The sequence below is a fragment of the Salvelinus namaycush genome, chromosome 20 (assembly GCF_016432855.1).
Source record: "Salvelinus namaycush isolate Seneca chromosome 20, SaNama_1.0, whole genome shotgun sequence".
NCBI lineage: Eukaryota > Metazoa > Chordata > Actinopteri > Salmoniformes > Salmonidae > Salvelinus > Salvelinus namaycush.
In genome coordinates this window covers 23,798,908-23,823,549 of record NC_052326.1, presented here as the reverse complement: position 1 = coordinate 23,823,549, position 24,642 = coordinate 23,798,908, and the positions used below count along the sequence as shown (strand labels likewise).

The 24,642-nt window shown below is 42.2% G+C and overlaps 1 protein-coding gene across 4 annotated transcripts in view; it reads left to right on the top strand.

Annotated features, from left to right (window-relative positions):
• Positions 1–24,642, top strand: part of LOC120065719 (paired box protein Pax-7-like) — a 65,367-nt gene that overhangs the window by 15,204 nt on the left and 25,521 nt on the right. For 3 of the 4 annotated variants that reach the window (XM_039016806.1, XM_039016803.1, XM_039016804.1), the window contains exon 5: positions 13,244–13,443. In XM_039016806.1, coding sequence (XP_038872734.1) covers positions 13,244–13,443 — 200 coding nt within the window. The remainder of the gene's footprint in view (positions 1–13,243; positions 13,444–24,642) is intronic. The other variant, XM_039016807.1, reaches the window with a different exon arrangement.

Below are 24,642 nucleotides of genomic sequence, written 5' to 3'. Positions count from 1 at the left end.
TTTTTAAAGCCCATTTATTTCTCACTCACTGCTGATTCTAGGCCAAGCCACCAGAAGAGACAAGGGTTCTCCTCAGTGGTGGAGATTAGTTGGAAAGGTTTCAGTAGTAGGAAACCTGTAGTATTTGTTTTTGGAGGAGACAACAATCTCATTTAATTGTTTGGTTTGATATATCCCCTTGACACCCTCTTCCAGGGCTCTTGAAAAAGAAAATAGGGGGCCTTTTGTTTGATCTTTTTGGTGTGTGTAGCATGTACTGATTCAGGGGTACAACTGACTAGGGATCCCCCTTTCCGTTTCCCTACTCCACAACTCTCATGAGGAGGAGCAAGTAGTTGTGGTGTTTGTTGGGTGCCGCTCATTGTTCCTGCGGTAATGATAAAGCAACACAAACAGCCCCTGAACAATATCTCTTTGGAAGCTGCCAATAACACAGCCTTGGCTAAGCCTTTACCAGTTGCAGCAATAAACAAGCACACATCAACCCACCCAATGACCTCCTGAAACAATGGGGTTTGTTGTCATGAAATACCCATCATTAGTGTTGGCCAGCAATAAACTGGTCCTAGTCGTTCAGGATATTGAGATCACAAACTAGTGGGGAGTAGCCCCTGGTGTGGCCTAGTACCACTGTCCTATCCAGCAGACAAGCTCAGGGTCAGAGGGAGGAATAAGGGACAGACAAGTTTCATTATTTGATCAAAATTGAACCAGGTCTTTTTATGAAATTATTTCAAATAATGTTTTTGATTTGAAAAAATGATACTGTACTTGAATTTTTCTTGCTCTTAAACCACATAATAGTTGCTCAATGCTGATGGATAGTGACATACAAGTAGACCACATACATTTTGTTATATGAATGGCCTGTGAATCTGTAAACGGTCATTATTATTTTCGCTCTCTGTTTTTATAGCATGTCTATGCAGGCCTTACAGATCATGAGCCAAACCAGCATGCAATGGCATCTTTGATTTCTGCCTTAAAGCTTCCATCAGATAAAAGACTGTTCTATTTTGTATTTATGATCCCATTAGACAGAACACCTGTCTCTGTAACGTTCCTATTGGTTCCTGCCCTACTAGCAGTGCTCTGTCACCAGTGTTTTATATGAGAGCATGCATTACAGGACTGCACCCGTAAAACCAGCAGCTCTCACTTTTTCCACTCAAAGCCCCCCGTATATCTACTTTGCTTCAAATATGAGCTAGATTTGATGAATACCTAGAAATCTCTTCATATAATACAACTTCTCAGTATTTACTATCAAGTTTTGCTATTGTTTGCTTGTGATTCACAGTCATGTAATTTGACTCAAGATTCATTGCTAGTCCAAACATATTTTGTCTCACTCAGTTGAACATATTGGAATCGGTTGTTATTTTTCACTTCCAATTGTCCAGTCTTGTTTTGTTTGGATTTGGTTTCTACTGTGTAGACTATATTTAGATGGTTTGTGCTGCTGAGTACAATATGCAGTGATGACCAGCACATGAATCCCATGCATTTAATCATAACAAAATATGAAGGCGGAGAGTGTAATAACTGGAACCATTGACACAAATAGATCTTTCCTGGGTGATTAAGCCATTGTTATTTTGACAAACAGTAGAATTGAGAGTGGCTAGAGAAATGATTAATGCATATGACATATGAATGAATACAGTACAGCAGCCTATCTGGCTTCCTTTGTTGTCTCCTCAGTGCATTTTATAATGGATGTACTGTTCATTTCCTCAGAATTTATTTTAAAACGTTTCTTCCGATTTGCCTTGGCTGTCAGAATCGTCAGTGTTTGACAGCTGGCACAGATCAGGACATTGTGTTGCATTACGCCAATGTGTGGCATTAGAAAACACAACAAGCATTTCTGGCTAATTTTATTACAAAACAGGAATAGCCCCCATAATGTGCAACAGTAATTACGTTTAGAGCAGTGTGCCCAGCTCTCTTAGTGATGAATGAGAGACATTGACCATGGTCTGCTAGTTTAAAAATCGCCATTAGCCTATGCTACTTAGGTCCAGAACATTTCCCATTTTATGCTCCTAATCTGCCTTGCAACTGCAATCTTCATTTGTTTTAATTGGGCTTGAGGACATTTTTTTTAAATGCACAAAGACAATAAACATGTTCCCGTAAGTGTTGCAAATCAGAATTGTGTTTTTTTCCACACAGTTAAATTGTTATGGAGAGAGTTGAAACGGTGGGGTGGAGCTGCCGTTCTAGCCTGCAAAATAACTTCAAATGGTGCCTGGTCCTCCATTTTCAACTAATGGGCTTATTTCTGCATCCTCTGTCAATCTCTCCTTGGGGAATATGTACTCTCATTTCAAAAAGCTTTGCTTTTCCGTTACATTGTAAAGCCACACTATGGAGCACAGATTTCAAATGTTAATATCAAGCACTGTGACGACTTACTGATGTCCCCCTCCAACCCTCTAAACAGGAAATATTATTCCTGGATCCTCAGGAACTATTTGGAAATACGCTAGTGTTTGTTCAGTTAGAATTTACTGAATCTCATTCAAGTTTATGAAGCAAAATGAAAGAGTGAATTATCGGTCACTTCTTTAATTCTTGCTTATATGATCTTGAGATAGTCTGTCTTTCACAATCAATTGTTTGTTTGTTGATTTATTTGTTTACAGTGTTTGTGCACGTAGGTTATTACCTCAGTAATTCAGTGTCAGACTCATACCCAGCATCATGATCCATTACGTTTCCTATTTAGGCCTTATGGTTGCTGTGTCCCGTGTGTAGTAATAGAGGCATCATTAGTATAGGGGTTAACCTCCTGGGACCATTAGGTGGTTATTGTCAGATTTATGGTGTGTTGTGTAGTGGTATGTCCCTTAAACAAGACTGCCAACATGTTTTAAAATGGTGGACGTTGTTGGCAATTCTACACAATTGCTGTGTTTATGGATTATGGATATTATGTTTGGGGATTTTGTACTTTTATATTCCCTTGACTGTGATAAAAAAGACTTCACTTCACAGACACCATCACTACTCTTCCAGCTGTCCCTTGCACCATAAAAACTTGCACAATGACAAATGTTTACGGTCTGACATTGTCCAGAAAATTAGGAAGCATTCCGGGGGCATGAAAATTGTCTGCTGTGCATTCCTATTCTGTGTAAAGTAATCTCTCCTTGGCTTTGTTGAGAAAATGAGTTGTTCCTCCCAGATGCCTCCACTCATAGCCCTGAGTTACTGTTTGATTTCCTGGGTAGGTTCAGGAGCCTTTGTTGGAGGACGGGGGCTCTAGTTCCAGTGCCAGTTAGCAGGGACCATTTCATTACTTTTGCTGTGACCTCAATTAGCATGGATCCCAGGGAATGACTTCCCATTGGACACCAGAGTACCTGGTGTGAAGCTGGGCTCAGTAGCAGAGAGCGACACCGCTTTAAGGAGAGAGTGCATTTTACTCCTGGTATCATAGCCACATAAAGTTTTTAGTTGTTACTTAGTTCCAAGTTAAAGTTCTATTATGTCTAACAGACTTGTTTGTGAAAACTTTCCAAAATATCCATCAGAATTGTAATATAAGTTTTTGCATTGAAAAACTACAACTACAACAACGTTTGTTTGTTAATTTTGTCTTTGTGCAAATAACAACAATGTAACAAAAGGGAAATCTTAAGATTTGATAAAAGTATGAATATACTAGTCTACTCGCTTTCTGAGAAACACCATTTTCTCCCACACAATAAGAAGGCCTTTCTGAAAAGGACTACGATCATATTGTTAGTAATATCTCACGTCCAACTGGTAGAATGTATGTATAAAAAAGAAGAATCCACCCTTCATGCCCTTCACGGTTTCACACTCAGGCAGAGAGAGCAGAGCAGAGGCCTGGGGAGTCAATATGTCAGCGTTTATGGATGCCCCGCAGAGCTGCACAGGGCTGTCAGGCCTCTATTCATGCTCTAATGGCCCCCTGAGGAGTTTGTCTCTCTGGGCTGAAAGGGCCGGGAGGCCCAGTGGACGCCCTGTTGTTGAAGGTGAGCGTGTGCTCTCATGGACGCGCTGCGCCTTCATCCATATGACAAGAGCCATAAAAGAGCATAGCTTTTCGCTGCTTCTCCCTCTCTTCTCTCCTTTCTCCACTCCTCGTTATTTTTTGCCCGACCCCAAAAAAAGAAAATGGGGCTAATTGTTTGTTGTGAGAACCAAAGATTACAGAGCCTCATGTCTTTCTTCCTCCCCTTGCCTTTTTCTCCTGTTTTGCAGGCACTCTCTCCTTTCTAAGGAATGTGATTCTATCCCAGAGCAGAGAAAAGACAAGTATCGGAATTGTCCTTTGGAATGTAGATCGGAGGGAAAATAGACACATTTTTGACAGTGGCAATGAGACACAAGAAAACACTTGAAGGTCGCATTTTTGGTTGGATGTGAGGCTCAGCTTTAGTCCTAAATGAATGAGGAGGGGTTATAGTGAGTAGCTATGGGTCTCTAGATCATAGTACTCTTGTGGTATGAGATGTACAGTGATGCGAAGGATCTTTTCCCACTTACTTTTGAGTCTCTCGGGAGACACCTGCCCTTTGTCCTAAACCACCTGTTAAGCAGTGGACAGAACTGATTGTACGGTTTGAGAGAAGAGGGGAAGATCAATGTGATGTAATTTAAGTATATTTATACAGTCAGAGCTTGGTTGAGCGTCCATTGTTGACTCAACCACACTCATAATCTAAATTGTGCAATAGTGTAACTGTACTTTTTTCATTTAGAGTAGTTACTTTTGTTTATTGCAAGCTGATAACAGTAGCCATACTAGTGGCTGTTGATCATCAACTCTAGATTCAATTTGTGACAAATGCCAAGCCAGGCTCTGAAAAGGTCACTGGTACCTGGGGAGATGATGATCATTCAAGTTGATTTCAGCATATTAACATTAGGTAGGTACATCCTTGCCATATTCTCATGTTGGAGCTGTTTTCTGGTTGGCGACTGAGGTAACTAACAGAGAAGATTCTTTATGAATTATTCTGCTAAATTAACCATTGAGTTTTTTATTTTGGTCTCTGGCTCATTGTCTTGCTGAGTGGGTAGTTCCTCTTGATGCTTGTTTTCATGGAGTACTATAAGGTTTGTTTTCATATAGTACTCTATGAAAACAAACCTTATAGTACTATAAGGTTTATTTTCATGGAGTACTATAAGGTTTATTTTCATGGAGTACTATAAGGTTTGTTTTCATGGAGTACTATAAGGTTTGTTTTCATGGAGTACTATAAGGTTTGTTTTTATGGAGTACTGTAAGGTTTGTTTTCATGGAGTACTATAAGGTTTGTTTTCATGGAGTACTATAAGGTTTGTTTTCATGGAGTACTATAAGGTTTGTTTTCATGGAGTACTGTAAGGTTTGTTTTCATGGAGTACTATAAGGTTTGTTTTCATGGAGTACTGTAAGGTTTGTTTTCATGGAGTACTATAAGGTTTGTTTTCATGGAGTACTGTAAGGTTTGTTTTCATGGAGTACTATAAGGTTTGTTTTCATGGAGTACTGTAAGGTTTGTTTTCATGGAGTACTGTAAGGTTTGTTTTCATGGAGTACTATAAGGTTTATTTTCATGGAGTACTGTAAGGTTTGTTTTCATGGAGTACTATAAGGTTTATTTTCATGGAGTACTATAAGGTTTGTTTTCATGGAGTACTATAAGGTTTGTTTTCATGGAGTACTATAAGGTTTGTTTTCATGGAGTACTATAAGGTTTGTTTTCATGGAGTACTATAAGGTTTGTTTTCATGGAGTACTGTAAGGTTTGTTTTCATGGAGTACTATACGGTTTGTTTTTATGGAGTACTGTAAGGTTTGTTTTCATGGAGTACTATAAGGTTTGTTTTCATGGAGTACTATAAGGTTTATTTTCATGGAGTACTTTAAGGTTAGTTTTCATGGAGTACTATAAGGTTTGTTTTTATGGAGTACTGTAAGGTTTGTTTTCATGGAGTACTATAAGGTTTGTTTTCATGGAGTACTGTAAGGTTTGTTTTCATGGAGTACTATAAGGTTTGTTTTCATGGAGTACTATACGGTTTGTTTTCATGGAGTACTATAAGGTTTGTTTTTATGGAGTACTGTAAGGTTTGTTTTCATGGAGTACTATAAGGTTTGTTTTCATGGAGTACTGTAAGGTTTGTTTTCATGGAGTACTATAAGGTTTGTTTTCATGGAGTACTATAAGGTTTGTTTTCATGGAGTACTGTAAGGTTTGTTTTCATGGAGTACTATAAGGTTTGTTTTCATGGAGTACTATAAGGTTTGTTTTCATGGAGTACTATAAGGTTTGTTTTCATGGAGTACTGTAAGGTTTGTTTTCATGGAGTACTATAAGGTTTGTTTTCATGGAGTACTATAAGGTTTGTTTTCATGGAGTACTGTAAGGTTTGTTTTCATGGAGTACTATAAGGTTTGTTTTCATGGAGTACTATAAGGTTTGTTTTCATGGAGTACTGTAAGGTTTGTTTTCATGGAGTACAATACGGTTTGTTTTTATGGAGTACTGTAAGGTTTGTTTTCATGGAGTACTATAAGGTTTGTTTTCATGGAGTACTATAAGGTTTGTTTTTATGGAGTACGGTAAGGTTTGTTTTCATGGAGTACTATAAGGTTTGTTTTCATAGAGTACTATAAGGTTTGTTTTCATGGAGTACTGTAAGGTTTGTTTTCATGGAGTACTATAAGGTTTGTTTTCATGGAGTACTATAAGGTTTATTTTCATGGAGTACTATAAGGTTTGTTTTCATGGAGTACTGTAAGGTTTGTTTTCATGGAGTACTATAAGGTTTGTTTTCATGGAGTACTATAAGGTTTGTTTTCATGGAGTACTATAAGGTTTGTTTTCATGGAGTACTATAAGGTTTGTTTTCATGGAGTACTATAAGGTTTGTTTTCATGGAGTACTGTAAGGTTTGTTTTCATGGAGTACTGTAAGGTTTGTTTTCATGGAGTACTGTACGGTTTGTTTTCATGGAGTACTATACGGTTTGTTTTTATGGAGTACTGTAAGGTTTGTTTTCATGGAGTACTATAAGGTTTGTTTTCATGGAGTACTATAAAGTTTGTTTTTATGGAGTACTGTAAGGTTTGTTTTCATGGAGTACTATAAGGTTTGTTTTCATGGAGTACTATAAGGTTTGTTTTCATGGAGTACTGTAAGGTTTGTTTTCATGGAGTACTATAAGGTTTGTTTTCATGGAGTACTGTAAGGTTTGTTTTCATGGAGTACTGTAAGGTTTGTTTTCATGGAGTACTATAAGGTTTGTTTTCATGGAGTACTATACGGTTTGTTTTCATGGAGTACTATAAGGTTTGTTTTCATGGAGTACTGTAAGGTTTGTTTTCATGGAGTACTATAAGGTTTGTTTTCATGGAGTACTGTAAGGTTTGTTTTCATGGAGTACTATAAGGTTTGTTTTCATGGAGTACTGTAAGGTTTGTTTTCATGGAGTACTATAAGGTTTCTATGTTAAATCCATCCTCCAGTAGGACAACTGAATCATCTCCTATGGCTCTCCTAACTTGGCAACACTGAGAGACACACAGGGTAGTGCATTGAGGAGAAATACTGCCCCATTCTCTGAAACATTTAAATGGAGAAGTTGTCAGCTATTTGATGTTGCTGCATGATCCCCACCCCTGAAAACATCCCTCCTCTCCAGTATGTGGGGTTGAATCCCATGCAGTCTTGGTGACAGGAAGAGATGTTTATATTCAGGCCTGGAGCAGGAGACAGCCGAGAGACAGATGGATGTCAGATATAGCAGATCCCATCTCAGACATTTGCTACTTATCACAGGGCCTGTTTGCATAATTAGGCCTTTTGATATTCCTCCCCTCCGACTGACAAATAGTATAATTGCAACATCAACTACGACAAAAGGCATGCACAAAATAAACAAGCAAACATAAGTAGAGAGAAAAGATGGGATGTTATTTTCGTCCTGTGAGAATGAATGAAAAAAAGACTACCAGTAAACAAAATGTGCTGTCAGTCACAGTCAACTGGTGTGACTGGCTGCTCTGAGGCTGGTCCTGTGAATGCCTGCAGAACACTGAGCGTGAGGCCTGATTGTAATTATGCTGGAACTAATATGCTTTTCAAAATGAGCCATTATGAGCTAATGCTGCACTGCCAAAGCCCTGTCTGTTTTTGTCCCTCTGTCTTGGGTAGTTTGGAAAGGTATAGCTGTTATTGAGGCCATTGGTTCTGGTATCAGAAACACCCTGCATGGGGCAGGGAGGAGGATACACACCATAGTGTTGAGCTAATACTGACTCAGAGGCAATCTGAGAGACGAAGAATGATGCTTCCACCCCATGTGTCATCATGGAGGCTTCTTAATCACCTGTTATCATTAAATACCTCACAGGTTTAACATGCATAGTACAAGTATCAATTTCTGACCTATGTTTTCAATATTTTACCTAAATATTCACTGACACAATGTTGATGTGATTATATTGGTTAAAATTTGACCATATTAGACATCTTGGCATTGAGGAATGTTGTGTTGCCATGTTGAAGCGTTACTATTAGCCTCCTGTGTTGTAGTGTTGCGGTGATCAGTTATAGCTGTGGGTGTTGGAGAGTAGCTTAGATTCCGTTTTTTGTGATCATTTTCTAGACTGTCATTGTATGTTTTCTCTGTCCCCTTCAGTGCTAATAGACATTGCTATTGTATGGCTTGTCGTTTATTATAGCATAATGTTCTTGTGGAGCATTGAAGCCAGCAGTCTTTATTGACTGTACAGCCTTGGACAGCAATCCATCTAAGGTCCATCTAAGCCATATTACCTCAGCCTCTCTCCCAGGGGGAAAAGAGAGAGTAGGGGCTCCTCAGAAGTAGGATGGGAGAAAGAGAGGAACAGAGTCCATAGGGTTAGCGGGCTGTCCGGGAGGGGGTTTGGAGAGGTTTGCGTGATGAGTATTCCATCTGCCTGCAGTCTGAGCTCTGAGCAGACCGTGGGGTCAGCAGTGAGGAGCATCAGGAGAGAGGTCTTTAAACCCCACACTAAACTCACCGCTAAACTATTAACCAACTGCTCAGCTTCTCAGAGACAAGACCACTTTTGTTGGTTGTGTTCTGACCTGAGTTGACATTCTGTCTGACTATGGATATTGTTAGAAATAGTAGTACTTTGTGAAAAAGCTGTGATTTTGAGAGAGGTAACAGAGAGCTTAAACAATCTCTTTGGGAAACATATGGCGCCATTCATAAGTAAAGAGATTAAATTAAATTATGTCAGTAAAACAACTGGCTCTTCCGGTATAATATGTTTACTTGTTTCCCCTTTTTACTTGAAACATTAAAAAAATGTTTCTGATTTAGAAGACCTCGTCAATACCTGGTTAATTTCTGTTTAAACAAAGCTGTATTTTTAAATCAATATTGAGCAGGCCCTCTGAGGGCCCTGAAGGAGGATACATGGCTGTCTAATCATACCCACTGGATGGTATACATAATTAGGCCCTAATTGCTATGATAACTGATGAGGCAAGGCACGAGTGCTTTATCAATATCCCCAGAACCTTCCAATGGAATTACAGCTGAGGCATTATACCCAAGTCTAATCAGGATGTACCTTATTGTTTTAAAGCAGCAAGAAGTGTTAGAGAATTGACCTCAACGCCCACAGGGATTGAGTTTATTCCAAGGTAGTAGGCTAATCATCCACCGTTTTGTCCTGTATCAACATTGACAGATTTGTAAACCAAGGAGACATGTGTTATTCAAATTCAAAAGCTTTGTTGTCTGGGAAACCGATAGTAAGTGTTTCTTCTTCCATAATTTAGGCCGAGAGGCACTGCATCTATAAATATCAAACTACCATTAAATAAAAATATTTGGTGCAGAGCCCGGGAGCGTTACCGATAGATCACGGGCTCTGCACCAAATAGTTGGGGAGAAAGCGTTTCTCCACAAACTCTTTTGTTCTATAGACTATCTCTCGTTTTTTGTTCTTTACCCTTCTCTCCTTCTCTCCTTCTGGACTGTAAATGTATGATGCAATCCAGTCATAAGACCGGGGTTCAGTCCCCGTGTCTACCCTTCCTACTGCTCTCCTGCTTGCCTGTCTCCCCCTTTGTTTCCAGCTGTTTGAATAAAGTATAACATGTTAGACATATTTAAATGAAACGATGTGGATACTGTGTAATCCACCCAGTGTCATTATATTTCGACTTGTTTGTTTATGTAGATAGTCTTATGTTGTCTGCTGAAGGGTTTTACCTGAGAATAGGGTGGCCAGTAAAATATGTTAACCAGACAGCCATGCAACTCTGTGTTGCACCAACAATGAGAGGAACCATACAGTGCATTTAACTGAAATTCTGTTTCTGGCACAGCCCATTTTGGTACATGTGGGGGCCCCAGTGTTGTTGATTCATCTTGGCATCCCGTTCAGAAAAATGTGGTCTGGATAGAGATGAGGTTTGCTTCTCACAACCCTGTTTCCCAAACTCACTACTAATATGGCTGTTGACCTTCACCGAGAGCTTGCTGCTTGCTGCCTTTAGTTCATGCACACAAACAGACGTGTTGGCTGCGTGTGCCACGACACATGTCACTATAACCAGGGCTGAATGACAGGTGGCAGTACATACTCATTAGTCTTGTTTGTCATGCAGTTTGTTTGTAAATCCTTTGCAAAATGCTAACATTGGAGTATAGGGGGAGGATTCTGTTTTGAAATGTTTTAAGTACTGGCTAGCCTATATCCACTTACGCAACTTTTCATCCGATCACATAGATAAACAAAGGAAGAGAAATATGAGCAAAATAGAATAACTCAAGTAGAATTCTGTGGTGTCTGTTTGGTTTTAAACCGTTGAGCAGCCCTCCGCTCTGCCCGCATGCCCCCCGTAGGACACAGAGGTGACTTTGAAAAGTGATCTATAGACCGCTGTGCCGGTCTCAAGTGTTGTCACGGCGAGTTAGAGGCAAATCGCTATGCGCATCCTCATGAAAACCAACAAAGGGATATGCCATATATGTACATATTCAACATTGTATGTTCAAGGCTGTTCTCTGCAAAAGTGGGAGCCAGTGTTGGAGAATCAATCTTTATTAAAAAGGGTTAGACGAAAGAATTGATTTAATGAATGCGGCCTCATGTCCTGCGGCCGCATGTAATCCGCAGAGAATCGTTGAGCGTGAGCTCAGTGGGACAAAAAGACGTTCTCAGAAGACTCATCGAGTGGCCTGTAATGATAGTCTCCATATAATCCCATAATTCCTTGTTTAATTAAACTCCAGAGCCGGCCTTGAGACCCAGCCAGATTTGGTTGCTCTTTTATTCTCACAGTTGTTATTTGAAGGCTATTTGGCTTCAGTTTGTCTATGTGGTATGCTGAAACATTCGAGAGGGCTTTGTTGAACTGAGCTTAGTTGTGCCCATAGCCAATACAGGGGATTCACCTGGGCTAACTTTCAGAAGATCATTATGGTTGTCATTATTGTTGGGGAGAAAGCGTTTCTCCACAAACTCTTTTGTTCTATAGACTATCTCTCGTTTTTTGTTCTTTACCCTTCTCTCCTTCTGGACTGTAAATGTATGATGCAATCCAGCTAGGCCTAGAGCAACACTGGCTTGTCAATGTCTCAATGAGCACAGTTGTGAAAATATGCATTTTATAACAGGAAATGAAAAGGGCCATGTAGTTTGAATAGACATGCAGAGGAGGTGAAAATGATGCAATTTCCTAAATTCAGTTATAATGGTAATGTGCTGTGGTAATACGTATTCGCTGTCAGAAACATTCCTCTTGGCCAGGATTGGATGGCTTTGTGCAGTATCTATATTCCTCTGGCGAAAATGCAGCAGCTTAGTTGAAAGCATAAAAGTACTGTAAGATATATTGTAATTCATTTATTGACAGCAGTATCATAGAAAGACAGAATATGGGACTGAATGGTTCTGGTGTGATATTGTTGTAGTGTTCTGTATATTCTGGCTGTACTGTTTTTTTTAGCAGCAGTGTGCCCTGGGCCATTGTGAGAGAATAGTGTGGTGAGGAACAGCAAGGTGGCCTGGGTAGATTAACCCTTCCATCCAGCGCCCCCTCCCCTCCTGCCCCCAACCGCCTGCGGCCCTCTGCCTCCAGCCTCTGGCGCCTCTCTCCCCCGCTCTCTCTCTCTCTCAGGCAGGTTTGGGTATCAAGGCTCTTATATACTGTATAAACATCCACAGATTAAGATAATATTTGCTCTGTTGTGCTCGGAGAGAGGGAAAGCTGTCATTTGAAGCTTCTTTGCAGCCTCTCCCCCTCAAGCGACCAAGCCTCTGATGTGGGTTGTGCCCCTAAACTACAAAAAGTGGCTTTTAGGGCTTGTATTGACCATTTCAGGGTTTCATCCATCCTTTTTATTAGGGCCGGGATGATACCAGTACCGCGATACTCGTTAGTATTGTGACAAGGAAACAAAGCACAAAGCTGATTTCACTTCCTTAGGAAAACAGCCCTAATGTTGGAAACAAAAATCATTATGTTGTCATCCAGAGTCACATTTATTTAGCCATGGAAAAAATATTGTGATACTGGTATTGTCACAGCCCTACTTTTTATTGCCTTTTTCAATGATTTAGGTTAATTAACAAAACATTTGACTTTTTATTGCCTTTTTCAATGATTTAGGTTAATTAACAAAAAATGTTACTCATTGCTGTCAGAAGAGAGGCTTGAGGGTAAACACAGACACAGCAGCCCATCTGTAAATAGCACACCCAACTACCTCATGCCCATGTTGTTATAATTTTTTTTGCTCTTTTGCACACCAGTATCTCTACCTGCACATCATGATCTGCACATCTATCACTCCAGTTTTAATGCTAAATTGTAATTATTTCGCCACTATGGCCTATTTATTGCCTTACTTCCCTAACCTTACTACATTTGCACACACTGTATATAGATTTTTCTTTTGTGTTTTTGACTGGACGTTTGTTTATCCCATGTGTAACTCTGTGTTGTTGTTTTTGTCGCACTGCTTTTCTTTATCTTGGCCAGGTCGCAGTTGTAAATGAGAACTTGTTCTCAACTGGCCTACCTGGTTAAATAAAGGTTAAATAAAAAATAAATAAATAAAGACAACTGAGGAGATAAATAACTAACCAATAAAATGGACTTCCTTTCCATTGTTACTAAATTCTCTTGTATTATTTTAGTGCATTTCCTAGTATTAACTGAGCTGGCTCTTCCCCTCTTCTCCCTCTTCCCCTTTGGCCCAGGTAATCGTACAGACGAGGGTTCAGACGTGGAGTCGGAGCCGGACCTTCCCTTGAAGAGGAAGCAGCGTCGAAGCCGCACCACCTTCACAGCCGAGCAGCTGGAGGAGCTGGAGAAGGCCTTTGAGAGGACACACTACCCAGACATCTACACCAGGGAAGAGCTGGCCCAGAGGACCAAGCTCACTGAGGCCCGCGTACAGGTTAGTTAGACACACAAACAATCAACGCACACTCTGTCATGGCTGCTGAGCATTATCCAGGTGTTTATCACACTAATCTAAAGCACTGTTTTCCTGTACAGTCATGGCCAAAAGTTTTGAGAATGACACAAATATACATTTCCACACAGTTTGCTGCTTCACTGTCTTTAGATATTTTTGTCAGATGTTACTATGGAATACTGAATTATAATTACAAGCATTTCATAAGTGTCAAAGGCTTTTATTGACAATTACATGAGGTTTATGCAAAGAGTCAATATTTGCAGTGTTGAGCCTTCTTTTTCAAGACCTCTGCAATCCCCCCTGGCATGCTGTCAATTAACTTCTGGGCCACATCCTGACTGATGGCAGCCCATTCTTGCATAATCAATGCTTGGAGTTTGTCAGAATTTGTGGGTTTTTGTTTGTCCACCCACCTCTTGAGGATTGACCACAAGTTCTCAATTCAATGGGAGTCTGGGGAGTTTCCTGGCCTTAGACCCAAAATATCGATGTTTTGTTCCCCGAGCCACTTAGTTATCACTTATGCCTTATGGCAAGGTGCTCCATCATGCTGGAAAAGGCATTGTTCGTCACCAAACTGTTCCTGGATGGTTGGGAGAAGTTGCTCTCGGAGGATGTGTTGGTACCATTCTTTATTATGGCTGTGTTCTTAGGCAAAATTGTGAGTGAGCCCACTCCCTTGGCTGAGAAGCAACCCCACACATGAATGATCTCAGGATGCTTTACTGTTGGCATGACACAGGACTGATGGTAGCGCTCACCTTGTCTTCTCCGGACAAGGTTTTTTCCGGATTCCCCAAACAATCGGAAAGGGGATTCATCAGAGAAAATGACTTTACCCCAGTCCTCAGCAGTCCAATCCCTGTACCTTTTGCAGAATATCAGTCTGTCCCTGATGTTTTTCCTGAAGAGAAGTGGCTTCTTTGCTGCCCTTCTTGACACCAGGCCATCCTCCAAAAGTCTTCGCCTCACTGTGCATGCAGATGCACTCACACCTGCCTGCTGCCATTCCTGAGCAAGCTCTGTACTGGTGGTGCCCCGATTCCGCAGCTGAATCAACATTAGGAGACGGTCCTGGCGCTTGCTGGACTTTCTTGGGTGCCCTGAAGCCTTCTTCACAACAATTAAACCGCTCTCCTTGAAGTTCTTGATGATGCGATAAATGTTTGATTTAGTTGCAATCTTACTGGCAGCAATATCCTTGCCTGTGAAGCCCTTTTTGTGCAAAGCAATGATGACTGCACGTGTTTCCTTGCAGGTAACCATGATTGACAGAGGAAGAACAATGATTCCATGCACCACCCTCCTTTTGAAGCTTCCAGTCTGTTATTCGAACTCAATCAACATGACAGAGTGATGTCCAGCCTTGTCCTCGTCAACACTCACACCTGTATTAACGAGTGAATCACTGACATGATGTCAGCTGGTCTTTTTGTGGCAGGGCTGAAATGCGGTGGAAATGTTTTTTGGGGATTCAGTTCATTTGTATGGCAAAGAGGGACTTTGCAATTAATTGCAATTAATCTGATCACTCTTCATAACATTCTGGAGTATATGCAAATTGCCATCATACAAACTGAGGCAACAGACTTTGTGAAAATTTATATTTGTGTCATTCTCAAAACTTTTGGCCACAACTGTACATGACAAACTTCAGTTTTTATATCCTGCTATAGTCTTACGAAATAATAAAAATCTACCCATCTACACAACTTACTCCACATTTTCAAAGTGAAATAATTTGTATTAAAAAAATTACTACTACTAATAATAATAAAAGAAGGCATCTTGATTGCGTATGACTTCACACCCCAGAGAAAAACTAACACTGTCATAGTTTTATTGGGGGGGACAATTATACAGCTTTTAATGGCAACGACACCAGAATGGCTTTCCTAGAGGTGTTGAATCTGCTTTAAAATCGGAGGCAAAGTTTAATATAGCTTCCAATCAATGATTCCCATCCAAATGTACTGAGCTTGAACAATTTTGACAAAAGCAATGGATATACTGTATGTTGCCCTAAGAGTTGTGCAAAATTGGTATCATCTTATTCAAAATGATGAACAGCTGTAATGGCTGCCCAAGGTTCTTCCTTCAAGTATTAACTCTGGGGTGTGAAGACATACGCAATCAAGACATCTTCATTGTATTCCCTTGGAACATTTTCTTTAACCTCTCTTTCATTTCGGAACTGTGGAGTATGTTGTGTAGATCGGAAGCAAAACAAATCCCATTGAATTCCTTTTAGATGTAATTTTAAGGCAGCAAAATTTGAAGATTGTGCAAGGGGTATGTAGAGTTACTAGCGACAATATTCATTCATCCAAGTGCAGGTCTTTTTTACCCATATTTTACCTCCTCACCTCACCTGGGAGTTGTGTTTGTGAGTCCTCGACAGGGGAGGCTCTATTTCTCTACACCCAAGACTCCACTCAGGACCTGCCTGACAGCTTGTGTACCATGTGGTTTTATGTAACACTAAAGGAAAATACAGTAGAGTTATAGCAGCAGCTGTTCAGAAGGGAGGGAGGGAGAGAAAGAGAGAGAGGAGAAGAGAAAGAGAGCGAGACAAAGAGAGGGAGAGAGAGAGGAAATGCGTTCCTGATGGATTTCTCATTTCGGCCTTTGGCCAGCATCTCTCACTTTCAAGCCTGCCGCCGCTTGAAAAACCATGTGCATATCATGGAGGGTCCCTCATCCTCTCCAGGGACCTCATGCCCTGACAACAACATTAATCAATCAGATGCTAGTAAAAAAGGGCAACCCTCTCTTCTTACCACAACCCCTCGCTCACTCCCCTTGAACCTCCCAAACTCTGAACCACCCCGCGCGCTAACTGTTCCTCACACTCCAAACATGCGGTTAGGGGTAACTGATTCCACACATATCTTTGTCTGTCTAGCAAACCGTCCAAACAGAAAGTTGTCTAACTGGTTACTGCCACTGCCACTGCCTCCTCAGTGGAGGATGCTGAGAGATTTATCTCATGCATATTTTCTTGCGCTATATTACATTTCAGAATGTTTCAAATATGCTTATGAGGCAAAATTGAACATGAGATTGGGAAGGTCTTTCAGTTATTATTTGATTAATCTCTTTTTCTGAAGATTCTCCTCCATTACAGTGTAAAGGATGTCTCATGAAATACATCTGGAAAAGACATGCATGTCTAATATATTTTGAGTTATGACAGATGGGTTACAATGCTTCGTATTTACAATGTCATTTGGTCAAATTTTTGAATTTAGACCTTGTAGAGTGGAGCTTGTGAAGCTCATTGTGATTGGTCTCGAAGATGAAAAGATCCAGCAAACCTGTGTAAGATTGGTGGAGCAGAGTGCCATGTAGGCTAGAGCAGGGGTTCCCAAATAGTTTATTTTTAGGGGACCACTGTAACGAAAGTCGTCGGGAGAAGGAGAGGAGGACCAAAGTGCAGCGTGGTACGTATCCATAATACTTTTAATCAAAAATGAATACACGAACAAAAACAACAAAACGACCAACGAACAGTTCTGACAGGTGCAACAAACACTAACCAGAAAATAACCACCCACAAACACAAGTGGGAAAACAGGCTACCTAAGTATGACTCTCAATCAGAGACAACGATAGACAGCTGCCTCTGATTGAGAACCATACCAGGCCAAACACATAGAAACAGAAAACCTAGACCTACAACATAGAATACCCACCCACATCACACCCTGACCAAACTAATAATAAAAACATACACAGCAATCTACGGTCAGGGCGTGACAGTACCCCCCCCCCCAAAGGTGCGGACTCTGGCCGCAAAACCTGAACTAATACGGGGGGTCTGGGTGGGCATTTCACCGCGGTGGCGGCTCTGATGCGGGACGTAGACCCCACTCCACCTTAGTCTTGGCCCCCTTATGTAGCGCCTCTGGAGTGGCGACCCTCGCCGCCGACCCCGGACTGGGGACCCTTACAACGGACCCCAAATAGGAGGGAAACTCTGGCAGCGCCGGACAGGCGGGAGGCTCTGGCAGCGCCGGACAGGCGGGAGGCTCTGGCAGCGCCGGACAGGCGGGAGGCTCTGGCAGCGCCGGACAGGCGGGAGGCTCTGGCTGCTCCGGACAGGAGGGAGGCTCTGGCTGCTCCGGACAGGAGGGAGGCTCTGGCTGCTCCGGACAGGAGGGAGACTCTGGCTGCTCCGGACAGGAGGGAGACTCTGGCTGCTCCGGACTAGAGGGCGTCTTTGGAGGCTCCGGACTAGAGGGCGTCGCTGGAGGCTCCGGACTAGAGGGTGTCGCTGGAGGCTCCGGACTAGAGGGTGTCGCTGGAGGCTCCGGACTTGAGGGCGTTGCTGGAGGCAACGCCTCACTGGAGGTTTTGTGCCATGGATCCTCACTGGAGGCTTCGTGCCATGGATCACTGGAGGCTTCTTGCCATGGATCATTACTGGAGGCTTCGTGCCATGGATCATCACTGGAGGCTTCGTGCCATGGATCATCACTGGAGGTTTCTTGCCATGGATCAACACTGGAGGCTTGGCTCTGGGAGAAGGCACATGATTCACCAGGCTGGGGAGACATGCAGGAGAATTAGGGCTTAGCACAGGCACAGGACTCACCAGGCTGGGGAGACATGCAGGAGGCCTTGTCCTTGGCCGAGGCACCGGATGCACTGGGCCCTGGAGGCGCACTGGAGGTCTCGAGCAAAGAGCCTGCACAACCCGTCCTGGCTGTATGGTGACTTTGGCCCTGCACGTGCGGGACGCAGGCACAGGATGCACTGGGCTATGCAGACGCACTGGAGACAAAGTGTGCAGAGCTGGCGCAGGATAAACCGGGACGAGGAGACGCACTAGAGGTCTGGAGAGCAGGGCTGGCACACTCCTTCCTGGCTCGATGCCCACTCTCGCCCGGCAGACGCGAGGAGCTGCGATGTAACGTACCGGGCTATGAACACGTACTGGAGACACCGTGCGCTCCACCGCATAACACGTTGCCTGACCAGTACGACGCTCGCCACGGTAAGCACGGGGAGTTGGCTCAGGTCTCCTACCTGACTCCGCCAATCTCCCCGTGTTCCCCGCCCAAAAAAAACTTTCTGGGGCTGCCTCTCGGGCTTCCTTGCCAGCCGTGTTCGTGTCGCCAACTCCATTCTCCGATATCCCTCCTCGCACTGTTCAAGAGAATCCCAGGTGGGCTCCGGCACTCTCCCTGGGTCGACCGACCTCCTTTCTATCTCCTCCCAGGTTGTCTCATAGTCCACATAGTGCTGCTCACCTGTCCAGGAGTCCCTCTCACCACGCTGCTTGGTCCTTTGTTGGTGGGTGGTTCTGTAACGAAAGTCATCGGGAGAAGGAGAGGAGGACCAAAGTGCAGCGTGGTACGTATCCATAATACTTTTAATCAAAAATGAATACACGAACAAAAACAACAAAATGACCAACGAACAGTTCTGACAGGTGCAACAAACACTAACCAGAAAATAACCACCCACAAACACAAGTGGGAAAACAGGCTACCTAAGTATGGCTCTCAATCAGAGACAACGATAGACAGCTGCCTCTGATTGAGAACCATACCAGGCCAAACACATAGAAACAGAAAACCTAGACCTACAACATAGAATACCCACCCACATCACACCCTGACCAAACTAAAAATAGAAACATACAAAGCAATCTACGGTCAGGGCGTGACAACCACTTTAGCGATAGCAAATTTATTATGGACCCCCTCATAATATCAGAACACAACACCTACTTCAGAGTGTATATGCTTTTTTACTATGACTTCTGCAGTGCATGGCTGCACTAATTCAGTCTCGGGCTCTGGGATTGTTTTTTTTAAAACCCCCCCTCTTTGCATCAGAGTGAAAATGCTGCAGTTTTAAAGCTAATTTCCTGCAATTCTACACATTTTGCCATGGGACAGAGAGAAAATATTGCAGTTTTAAAACTTAAATTACAGTGCATTATGTCAACAACAATAATGGGTGGGGGGAATACAAGAATACTTTTTGGGGGAAAATACTTATCATTGATGGAGTACTGTGGATACCAATATCCCTGTGAGCCTCCCAGGCCCATGTGCATCTAAGGGTTAAGAAGATCCATTTTGGATGAATAATATTACATTGTATTGTATCGCACCCTCTAAACTTTTTTCACTGATCCAAAATTCAGTTAATCTGTTGTTTAATACACATAAAAATACCAATAATTTAGATCTACCCCACTGGGAACCCTTGGGCTACAGAGCCCAGACAGAGAGACAGAGGTGTCTTGTCCATGTTCCAGGCACTTCACAACCATATTTGTAGGTCAATTACATTGACATTTTAGAGAGAATCCCTTCAGGCATTTGCCTCTTTCGAGTATTTCTGGAAATGTATGGTAATTTGAAGTCTAAAAATGAAGAAAAAAAACAAACAGGGTTGAAAACTAAAAGGACACTTTTTCTCTCCTGCGAGATAATAGAGCTAAATGATGTCATGTGAAAACCTGAGGTATTTAAATCATGGACATCATTTGTTAACTTCTTATGGCTGAGTATTGAGTAGCTTGGATGAAAGGTGCACAGAGGTGCCCATAGTAAACTGCCTGCTCCTCAGTCCCAGTTGCTAATATATGCATATTATTATTCGTATTGGATAGAAAACATTCGGAAGTTTCTAAAACTGTTTGAATGATGTCTGTGAGTATAACAGAACCCTGAGAAAAAATCCAAACAGGAAGTGGGAATTCTGAGGTTGGTAGATTTTCAACACAGCCCCTATTGAACAAACAGTGGGACATGGATGAGTTTGCACTTCCTACGGCTTCCACTAGATGTCAACAGTCTGTAGAACTTTGTCTGATGCCTCTACTGTGAAGTGGGGCCGAAGGAGACAGGAAATAGTCAGGTCTACCATGACCTGGCCATGCTCTGACCATGCTCGTTCACACGAGAGGGAGCTCTGTTCCATCGCATATCTGAAGTCAATGTAATTCTCCGGTTGGAACGTTACTAAAGATTTATGTTAAAAACATTCTAAAGATTGATTCAATACATCGTTTGACATGTTTCTACTGACTGTTACGGAGCTTTTAGTGAACGCGCTTTCTGACTTTGGATTTGTTTACCAAACACGCTAACAAAAATAGCTATTTTGACATAAATGATGGACATTACCGAACAAAACAAACATTTATTGTGGATGTGGGAGTCCTGGGAGTGCATTCCGACGAAGATCAGCAAAGGTAAGTGAAGATTTATAATGCTTTTTTATGAGTTTTGTTGACTGCACAATTTGGCGGGTAACTGTATGGCTTCCTTTTGTGGCTGAACGCTGTTCTTAGATTATTGAATATTGTGCTTTTGCCGTAAAGCTTTTTGAAATCTGACACAGCGGTTGCATTAAGAACAAGTGTATCTTTAATTCTATGTAAAACATGTATCTTTCATCAAAGTTTATGATGAGTATTTATGTTATTTGACGTGGCTTTCTGCAATTTCTCCGGATATTTTGGAGGCATTTCTGAACATGGCGCCAATGTAAACTGAGGTTTTTGGATATAAATATGAGCTTTATCGAACAAAACATATATATATGTATTGTGTAACATGAAGTCCTATGAGTGTCATCTGATGAAGATCATCAAAGGTTAGTGATTAATTTTATCTCTATTTCTGCTTGTTGTGACTCCTGTCTTTGGCTGGAAAAATGACTGTGTTTTTCTGTGATTTTGCGGTGACCTAACATAATGGTTTGTGGTGCTTTCGCTGTAAAGCCTATTTGAAATCGGACACTTTGGTGGGATTAACAACAAGATGACCTTTAAAATGGTATAAGATACATGTATGTTTGAGGAATTTTAATTATGAGATTTCTGTTGTTTGAATTTGGCGCCCTGCACTTTCACTGGCTGTTGTCATATCATCCCGTTAAAGGGATTGCAGCCATAATTAATGCAGTTTTCCTCATCATCTAATTTTGAAACGCTTTGAAAGTCTCCAAAGATCAAATCAAACTTAATTTTCTGAGAAGGTCACCCCTGAGTGGTTAACCAAAGTAAATAATGACCATCAGTCTTCAATGTTGCTCAGCGGTTTGGCAAGGTAGTTGGGAGGAGGATTTAGGACGGACTATGGAGCCCATTGTAGCGTTGTTTCTTTTTCAGGAGTCATGTGTGTTTTTTTTCATTGGCTCTGCTAGAGCACTGCCCCATTGCATCTGAACACCAAAGACTTACCCTGCTCCTCATCAACCTGCTAAAGTCCTCAGACACATCCTCAATAAACAACCACACTGACCACTGGAGACATGTTGATATAAGAACAACTTGGTGAAGCCTCTTCTCTAAAACTGATCCAAATTGAATCAATACATTTAAAAAAGCCACAGGCTGGATTTTGGTGTGTGAACTTGACAGTTTTAGTGTCAGTGCGTTTTGAAGATGTCAGCCAGCTGGGTTTTCACGTAGGTACCCAAATGGTCCATCTCTGGGCAGGACTGAAGAACCTTTGGCCTGAGAGCTGACCTGCTCCAGCACAGCTGCAATGACGCATCTTCCAGATGTCAACGAGTTGGGGAGGCTGAGAAGGCAGTGCGGTGAGGGAGAAACCCAGCAGTAGGATTTGAGGTGGTGGTTACGGCTTACCCTGTTAGTTGTTTTTGATCTCTAGGTGATCATCTATAAAGCAGGGTGTGTGGTATACACTGCAGTCAGTAAAAGTACTATTATCTGTGAGGGTATATATGCCCACTCCAAGCGGAGAGGTCTTGTGTCGAAGGGTGCTCAGGAGGACTCCTGATTTAACGAGAAGTGACAAGTGTTTGGTTTACCAGTGACTCCACAGCCCAAACTCACTGCCCCATAAACTCAGCCAACCCAAACCCCCTCTCCTCCCTTCCCCTGCCTGCCATCTTGTGTCACACTATCTCATCCATCTTCATCAGGCCCACCACCCCCTAAAACACAGCTCCCAGCAGCTTACCAGCAGCCCTTTCCCGGCCCCACCACTGTTTTATCACCCCAACTGACAAATTGCGGGATCTGATCCATATCTCACAGCCATTAGTTCCAGGTTACCCGTCCCTATAAATCTAGCTACCTGTCTCCTGTTCTGAGCACCCCACTCTCTGTGCTGCCATTCGGCATTTGAAATAAAACACTCATTCCTGACTGGATCAGGCAGTGGAGTCCTTCCAAAGACTATTAAGAAGAGAAAAGAGCATCACTTGTGTCTATCCTTCAGAAGTTTGGGCCAGGTGGAGGGGGGTTGCTGTTGAGCGAGGGAGGGAGGGTAGAGAACAGAGGGAGGGAGGGAGGGAGGCCAGAGCCTGGGCCTTAGCGCTGTAAATCAGTGCTCCTCTCCTCCTCACACATGAAGTGAATTACATTCTCTTCTATTTAGGCTGAAGTTTTTACGAGGCCGACTCTACCTCTTCTGAGGAGACTCATCTGAGCGGTGGCGGCGCTGGCTGGCTCGCTTAGCGAATCTGTCACATAGCTCCCCTTTCATTACCAATAAACATTTTGCATGTAGCTATTATAGTTAGAGGGATCTAATAAGGTATAAGCATAGCCTTTTATGAAGCGTAGAAATCAATTTGGGAAGACGTTTTTCTCTCTATCTGGAGAGTGCGCTAGGCTTCTGATGCTAGCCGACACAGAGAGTAGAGGATCCTGCTCTGTTTGTCTCTGTGGTGCCCTGTCTCTGATCTCTGAGGCCTCTATGGAGAGGCTGAGGAGAGATCCCAGCACTACCTCATAGTGTCACAGGATAGATTATAGACTATCTATTGAATGTCTTATTTTCATGTTGAACAACCAAATCTTGCAGAGTTCCATCTTGTCAATCCCCCAAAACTGAAAGGGACATATTGTCACACATTCATCAAAGACAGATATATTCATTTTATGTACTTTAGGATAAACACAATGACGTCACAGAGATGTATCATGAAATAGAGATTTACCAGGTTGTTTCTATGCTAGGTGATTACCAATGGCAGGAGAGAATGGCATAGTAGGATTCAGTAGTAACAATAGCAGAGCCCACCCAACCCAACAGGCATCCATGTTCCCACCAGTCTGGTTTTATGTCGGTTCCATAAAGGAATGGATAGGGTTTATGTAGATTGTGGAGGAGAAATTGTTGCAATGCATCCATGTGAATGTTCGAACAGTTTCTTATTATTAGAATTTAAATGACTTTCCTTCAGTCCCTCTGTATTCCTGATACTTATCGAGCTAATCCCACTCTCCTCTCAAATTCACACTCCCAGCCTCTCTAATTAGCATAGTGTCAGTCTGGCAGGCAGGCAGAGAGAGAAACAGCCAGAGCTGAGTGGGTAGCGCATGGTTTAAAACCAATGAGGATTTCTATGTTGTTTTGCCTCTTTGCACTACTGTGTTCATTGTGTTTGTGGAGTGCACCATTGAGAATACATGAGCAGAAGGGTTCATCCTTGTTTTTGTAGCGCACCGTTGTCTTAAGAAACGTAGAATTGTTACAATAACTTTAAATAAAGACAATTAGATCCTATTTGAGACAGGGTTTGAATGCAATGTAATGTCATGCATTGCAGTGTTGTGTTAGTGTTATCGTAGATCAATGATAAGCGAATGGGATCCTCAGCTCTGTAGAGTCCATTGTGTTGTGTTAGTGAGTGAGGTCTAGAGAAATGGTGGAATACAGACCCAGGCCACCCTCTCAGATAAGAGATTACATCCCACTTGGCAAAGACACTAGATCAATTTCTAATTTTCATTTAAATTTGGTTGAGTTGTCAACTAACATGAATTCAAAGTGAAATCAACAAGAAAATGTACAATGTCATTGGATTTAGGTTGGGTGAAAAAAATGCTAAATGCCCTTTTTTTTACCCAATTAGTTTTCCACATTGATTCAATGTCATCACATTGATTATTTGTGTTGAAATGAATTGGAAACCATGTTGGTTAACAATGTTTGCCCAGTGGGATTAAAGGATACACTGTATATGTGACACTGCCAAATCAAAAGTACAGAAAAGCAACTGCTGTTAACACATCTCTCTCCAGACCTTCACTTCACTAGACTCGGGGACATGTTTCCAGGACCTTCAACTTGCCTGACGTTCGTTCCAGCCTTCATTTCCCCCAACCCCCCCTACCCCCCTTTGGTCTCCCTCCACTAAGCTCTAGTCCTAAGAGATGTGGTTGTGCCCCAG